The 6,489-nt window shown below is 52.5% G+C and overlaps 1 protein-coding gene across 1 annotated transcript; it reads left to right on the top strand.

Annotated features, from left to right (window-relative positions):
* The first annotated feature begins 1,521 nt into the window (after positions 1–1,521).
* On the top strand, positions 1,522–6,282 carry BHLHE41 (basic helix-loop-helix family member e41). The gene is made up of 5 exons (XM_045072878.1): positions 1,522–1,903; positions 2,043–2,106; positions 2,432–2,539; positions 2,865–2,976; positions 3,447–6,282. Exons 1-5 carry the CDS (start codon positions 1,842–1,844, stop codon positions 4,559–4,561), a joined length of 1,461 nt encoding a protein of 486 aa, XP_044928813.1. The 5' UTR covers positions 1,522–1,841; the 3' UTR covers positions 4,562–6,282.
* Positions 6,283–6,489: the final 207 nt, after the last annotated feature.

Here is a 6,489-nt window from a genome sequence, read left to right as displayed (position 1 = left end):
CTTCCCGCGACCCAGATCCGTCCCCGGAACCCGTGCTTTGCGGGGAGGGCCTGTGGGGGAGAGGGGCGGTACGGGGGGGTATGCGTAGTGACCGTCCCAGCCCCCGCTGCGCCCCTGTGCGCGTTCATTCTCCCCTTGGTTCTTGCGCCGCTGGCAATCATGAAGGTTTCGGGGATAACCCAGGAGAATGTGAACCTTACTCTTGCTGCAGGATGGAAAGAACTGCGATTTTTATATCTATCTACTTATATAAGAGGAATCAACATATATTCTCTCCTTTCCGCCCCCAGCAGAGCCGAGTAGCGGCAGCAGCGGGGCGGGAGCCCGGGGAGTCCCGCAGGACGAGCTTTCCCCCGGCCTCCAAGGCCCCTAATCGCCCGCTGCGCCGGGCGGCGTGGGCAGTGCGCATCTCCGGGCACCTCTTGTAACTCTCGCTAGCAGTGAGTCATGCTCCCGGGATGGCTCTGGGGAGAGGTAACCCGGCTCGTGCTGGCTTGTGCTTCCCCGCGCCGGGCGCCGCGGCCACAGGGCGAGCGAGCGCGCGCGCGCACGGGTTCCCCGCGCAGTGATGTGGCAGCAGCGGCAGGTCGGATCACGTTGCTGGCCCTGTGCTGGTACCCGTTGGAGACAGGATTAAGGAGGGAGGCTTTGGAGGTGCCAGCGGTAGTAAACGTGGGCTCTGCACACTCCGGCGTCGCTTATCACACGGCGGGAGGGGTACGTGGTGAGGGTGGGAGACCACGCAGCACCACCCGAGGCGATGAGGGGCGACGGAGTTTAGCCGGCGAATGATAATGCTGCATTGCTTTTCCGCGGTAGCCCCTCTTGTGCCCCCCCCACCTCCCTCCTCCCTCCCGCCGCGTTCCTCTGGGAGCACCAGAGGCCCCAAACGTCGTCATCTGCTTCTGTGATTAGTGGCACCGCAATTCCGGCTGCTGCGGGAAGTTTGGGTGGCCCAGGGACACCGTGTCGCCGAAAGACACTTGGATTGCGACGTTCTAACTCAGTGACTACATTTTCATTTATTTTAAATCTTTCAGGGAACGGATTTCAAGTTGCCCCATTAGGGGGCAACCTCTAACCAGGGCCAAGGGGTCCCCCCAGGCCACTGAGCGGTGAGCAAACAAGTCTCCAAATTTTCTTTTGGGACTGAAGTTTACCCACCGTGAATTTTCTTTCTTTTATCTGGTCCAAACCACCAGTGCAGTCGGTGGCGAAGCAAAAAGCCACGTTCACGTTCCTGCACCGTAATGACGGACGAACTGAGGGAGTAGCATTTCCGAGCGGAGGAAGCCCTGGCTGCCCCGCACCCCCCGGCGCCTCCACCCCCTCCCCCAGCTGACTGCAACGCCTTTGGGAAGATGAATAGCTTGGCCGAAGTTGTTTTTCCTTTCCGGTGGCCCTGATCAGGTGTCTCCGCCCCCTCCTGCCTCTCGCCTTCCCTCGTAGCCTGCTCCCGACACCCACTCCTGGCCCGGCCCCTCCTCCCCCGCCCCCCTCCGGGCTGGACCGCGGATGGTACGTTCCGCACGTGAGCTGGGTGCTGGTCTGGCCGGCGACGCGCGTGCCCTGTGGCCAAACACTGCCCGGAGTGAGAGCAAACTACCAGCGCAGTGGGGACGGCGCGAGTGTGCGTGCGTGTGTGTGCGTGTGTGCCAGAGAGCGAGCGCGGTGGGAGGGGGGGGAACCAACTGCTTCACACTTTCAACACTGCACTGAAGAAGGGAGAGAGAGAGACTGGAGACGCACAGATCCCCCCAAGATCTCCCAAAGCTATCGTCCCACAGATTATAGAACAGAACCCCAAAAATCGAAACAGAGGAAGCGGACAGCGGTTGAACATGGACGAAGGAATTCCTCATTTGCAAGAGAGACAGTTACTGGAACATAGAGATTTTATAGGGTAAGGTGCACGCACCCCCTTGCGTATATCTGTCTAGGCTTCAGTTTGATTTTTTTTTCTTCTCCAGAAAGTGGTATGGATCGGGCAAGGACAGTGCCCCTCCCCGAATGGGTGCCTGATGCTGATTTCTGTTTTGCAGACTGGACTATTCCTCTTTGTATATGTGTAAGCCCAAAAGAAGCATGAAGCGAGACGATAGCAAGGTAAGTGTAAGTTTCCGATGTTCCCCATAACCTGCCTGGATAGTTAATTAGGGCCATTGATTTCACAGCGAAGCTCTGCCCGCAAATATATTCCAGCCCTTGAGGTTCCCCAACTGTGAATTTTAAGTGGTTTGCTGGATACTCTCAGGGGGAGATTAAACATCACACCTGAATTCAAATTGCATTTCAGAACAGTCCAGAGCAAAGGGTTTCTTGGGCATAGTTGATCACATAATATGGGGGGGGTGCTGGGGGGGGCTTATTGTCTTATCCAATAAATGTGTAGCTTATTGTTGTCTTTCTTCCATGATTGTCGTATATTAAGGATACCTACAAATTACCGCACAGATTAATAGAAAAGAAAAGAAGAGATCGAATTAATGAATGCATTGCTCAGCTGAAAGATTTACTGCCTGAACATCTGAAGTTGACAGTAAGATGCACATTTTCATTCTTTGCTGCTCTCCAAGGGTGTGTTAATAGCTTGGTACTACTCCCAGAGATATAAGAATAAATGTAAATATCATAAGCCTTACTACTTGCGCTGTAGTGTAGAGTTTCCCACAAACTCAAGAGTAGGTGCTCACTACTGAAGGCAAGAAGTCATGTATAACCCGTCTTCTGGAAAGCTCAAGAAGTATAGGAATAGTACTTCTTTCCGAGTCTTTGCTTAAGTTGCTGTGCTGAGCGGAGAACCAATCAAGCCAAATATGTGTCTTTAGTAACAAAGTGCCCCCTTCTCTTTTGCACCATTGCAGACTCTGGGGCATCTGGAGAAAGCGGTAGTCTTGGAATTAACTTTAAAACATTTAAAAGCTTTAACAGCCTTAACCGAACAGCAGCATCAGAAGATAATTGCTTTACAGAATGGTAAGTCAGTTCAGGGAGGCCAGCTCCCCCTGATGAACCCGGGCAGCCCACAGAGGGGCAGTGTTTAGGACTCTGCCCCCCCCCACCTCCTTCCTCGGGCCCACGGGCTCACTCTCATTTGTTAAATTGCTTATACTTTCCCTTCGTTGGAAAGTGCCCATTTCCCGCAGCATCCTGGAGGCTTTCAGCAGAACTCAGAGGAATCAGATTTTTATTTAAAGTGGCGGTTGCGCTCTCCACTTTGGCTTTTCAGTTGGGAGTAGAGCGCCCCCCTGCTTCCCACCCCCGCCACCCCACAGCCCCCCCCCCGCCCCTCGGCAACCGGTGGATTATATCACCCGAATCCAGAGGAAAAACCGAGATCACTTTAGTCAATGTAGGGCCCACGTGATAAGCAGATGTTTTAACGTCGGTATTTTTCTTGTTGCCTCCATTCCTCTGCCCCACCCCCACCCCCTTCCTCGTCCTAGGGGAGCGATCTCTGAAATCGCCCATTCAGTCCGACTTGGATGCGTTCCACTCGGGATTTCAAACATGCGCCAAAGAAGTCTTGCAATACCTCTCCCGGTTTGAGAGCTGGACGCCTAGGGAGCAGCGGTGTGTCCAGCTGATCAACCACTTGCACGCCGTGGCCACCCAGTTCTTGCCCACCCCCCAGCTGTTGACTCAACAGGTTCCCCTGAGCAAAGGCTCCGGCGCGCCCTCGGTCGCCGCCCCCGCAGGGTCCGCGGCCGCCCCCTGCCTGGAGCGTGGGGGGCAGAAGCTTGAGCCCCTCGCCCACTGCGTGCCGGTCATCCAGCGGACTCAGCCCAGCGCCGAGCTCGCCGCCGAGAACGACACGGACACCGACAGCGGCTACGGCGGCGAGGCCGAGGCGAGGCCGGACCGCGAGAAGGGCAAGGGCTCCGGGGCGGGCCGCGTCACCATCAAGCAGGAGCCCCCCGGAGAGGACTCGCCGGCGCCCAAGAGGATGAAGCTGGATTCTCGCGGCGGCGGCGGCGGCGGCCTGGGGGGCGGCGCGGCGGCAGCGGCGGCCGCTCTCCTGGGGCCCGACCCGGCCGCCGCCGCAGCACTGCTGAGACCCGACGCCGCCCTGCTCAGCTCGCTGGTGGCGTTCGGCGGAGGCGGGGGCGCGCCCTTCGCGCAGCCCGCCGCCGCCGCGGCCGCCGCGGCCCCCTTCTGCCTGCCCTTCTACTTCCTCTCGCCTTCCGCGGCGGCCGCCTACGTGCAGCCCTTCCTGGACAAGAGTGGCCTGGAGAAGTACCTGTACCCGGCGGCGGCCGCCGCCCCGTTCCCACTGCTGTACCCCGGCATCCCCGCGCCCGCGGCCGCCGCCGCCGCCGCCGCCGCCGCCGCCGCCGCCGCCGCCTTCCCCTGCCTGTCCTCGGTGTTGTCGCCCCCTCCGGAGAAGGCCGGCGCCGCCGCCGCGACCCTCTTACCGCACGAGGTGGCGCCCCCTGGGGCGCTGCACCCCCCGCACCCGCACGGCCGCACCCACCTGTCCTTCGCCGGCGCCCGCGAGCCAGGGAACCCGGAGAGCTCCGCTCAGGAAGATCCCTCGCAGCCAGGAAAGGAAACCCACTGAATCCTCGCCCCCTTTCTTAGACAGGACGAGGGTTGTCGCGGAATAATAATATTAATAAGTAAAACACCCTTAACGTTTGTAAGGGAGGAAGTGTAATAGATGCACGACAGGCTTTTAAAACAACAACACAGGTGTTTTGTGTACATTCGGAGTTCCTGTTTTGCTCATCCCTCACCACCCCACCCTCCGCACACTAAGGGCCCTTTCTTCCCTCACCAGCTATAAAAGAACCTCTGCAATATTGATACTTTCTTTAAAGAATTCGCCCAAATCAGTTTTGCCTTTCTTTAGGCCATGTTCCATTATCTTTTTAAAATGCAGAACCTATTTCCAGAGGGAGAAGGGTCTGCTCCGTGGGGGGAGCTGACTGAACCAGGGTAGGGGAACTGTGGCCCAGGAGTTGACCTCCAAAAGCCAGTGGGTAGTTCCTATCTGCCCGCACGCATAACTCTCCCACCTGCTTCAGGAGGCGTTCCACAGGCAGAATGAGGATCTTTTAGAATTGAATTTACTCTTCAGTATTTTATAATGTTCAGCTTTTTAAAAGGCATATATTTTTCAAAGAGGAAGAAGTGAGGATCCAGTCACTTACGTTGCAACCTCTTCTGAAGTGGTTTGAATGGTATCCCTTAGTAACTTGCTCTTGTTTAAAGAGACTCAGAGTTGGGCCGTAGTCAGAACTGAGTCAGGGAAGGAGATGGATGAGGAAGGCCAGAATCATTCCTGGTACATTTACTAGCACTTTATGGAGAAAGTAACCGTGAATTAATTGATGTGTCTTAATTTCATTATTTCATATATATACATATACATATATGTATATATATAGTGCATCTATTCCCACCTTGTCATTATTTAATTCACCATGTTTTAAGTTGTTATAATCTTGCTGTAAAGAAAAAAAAAAAAAAGGAATGTGCACTGAACTTAAAAACAAATCCAAAATGATTTCTCCTATTTTCTGTTAAATAACAAAAGTGGAGGAAAGCATTAAACTGGTCAGTTTTGATTGGAAATGCTGTAAAGATGTGGAATGAAGCCTTGGGAGGCCTTCCTATCTCCAAGTCTATGTATTTTCTGGAGACCAAACCAGATACCAGATAATCACAAAGAAAGCTTTTTTAATAAGGCTTAAACCAAGACCTTGTCTAGATATTTTTAGTTTGTTGCCAAGGTAGCACTGTGAGAAATCTCACTTGAATGTTATGTAAGGGGTGAGACACAACAGTCTGACTATAAGTGAAGAAAATATCTGGGTCTTTTAGTCAGTTTGGTGCATTTGCTGCTGCTGTTGCTACTGTTTGCCTCAAACGCTGTGTTTAAACAACGTTAAACTCTTAGCCTACAAGGTGGCTCTTATGTACATAGTTGTTAATACATCCAATTAATGATGTCTGACATGCTATTTTTGTAGGGAGAAACTATGTGCTAATGATATTTTGAGTTAAAATATCTTTTGGGGAGGATTTGCTGAAAAGTTGCACTTTTGTTACAATGCTTATGCTTGGTACAAGCTTATGCTGTCTTAAATTATTAAAAAAAAATAAATACCTTCTGCAAGAAACCAGCTGGTTTAGAAAATTTTAGTATGTGAAGATAAACTAGAAATTATCTTTATATGCTAGTATTTTCAGCACTCCGTAAATTCTATTACCTAAATATTGCCACACTATTTTGTGATTTTAAAATTCTTACTAAGGAATAAAAACTTTAACATACGATACGGGATTGTCTAATAATTAAAAAGGCATAATGCTCCATTAGTTTTAAGGTATCTATAAATTTAGGGATGAAAGTTATTAACGTTCTCAGATATACAACTTTGTCATTGGCTTGATAGCCCATGTTTCCAGTTTCTTACAAGCCTTCAGGCTCTGGCTGTGTCTGCCTACTTGCTTCCAATGTATCTCAATGAAAAGTGCAAAAGA

This window comes from Mustela putorius, unplaced genomic scaffold (genome assembly GCF_011764305.1).
Source record: "Mustela putorius furo isolate JIRA1106 unplaced genomic scaffold, ASM1176430v1.1 tig00537227_pilon_pilon_pilon, whole genome shotgun sequence".
Classification (NCBI taxonomy): Eukaryota; Metazoa; Chordata; class Mammalia; order Carnivora; family Mustelidae; genus Mustela; species Mustela putorius.
Note: the sequence above shows the minus strand (reverse complement) of the source record. Positions and strands in the feature narration are given on the sequence as shown.

Coding starts and splice junctions, on each gene's coding strand:
- BHLHE41 (XM_045072878.1), top strand. CDS start 1,842: ATGGACGAAGGAATTCCTCATTTGCAAGAGAGACAGTTACTGGAACAT. Junction 1,904..2,042: donor GAACATAGAGATTTTATAGG/GTAAGGTGCACG, acceptor TCTGTTTTGCAG/ACTGGACTATTCCTCTTTGT. Junction 2,107..2,431: donor TGAAGCGAGACGATAGCAAG/GTAAGTGTAAGT, acceptor TCGTATATTAAG/GATACCTACAAATTACCGCA.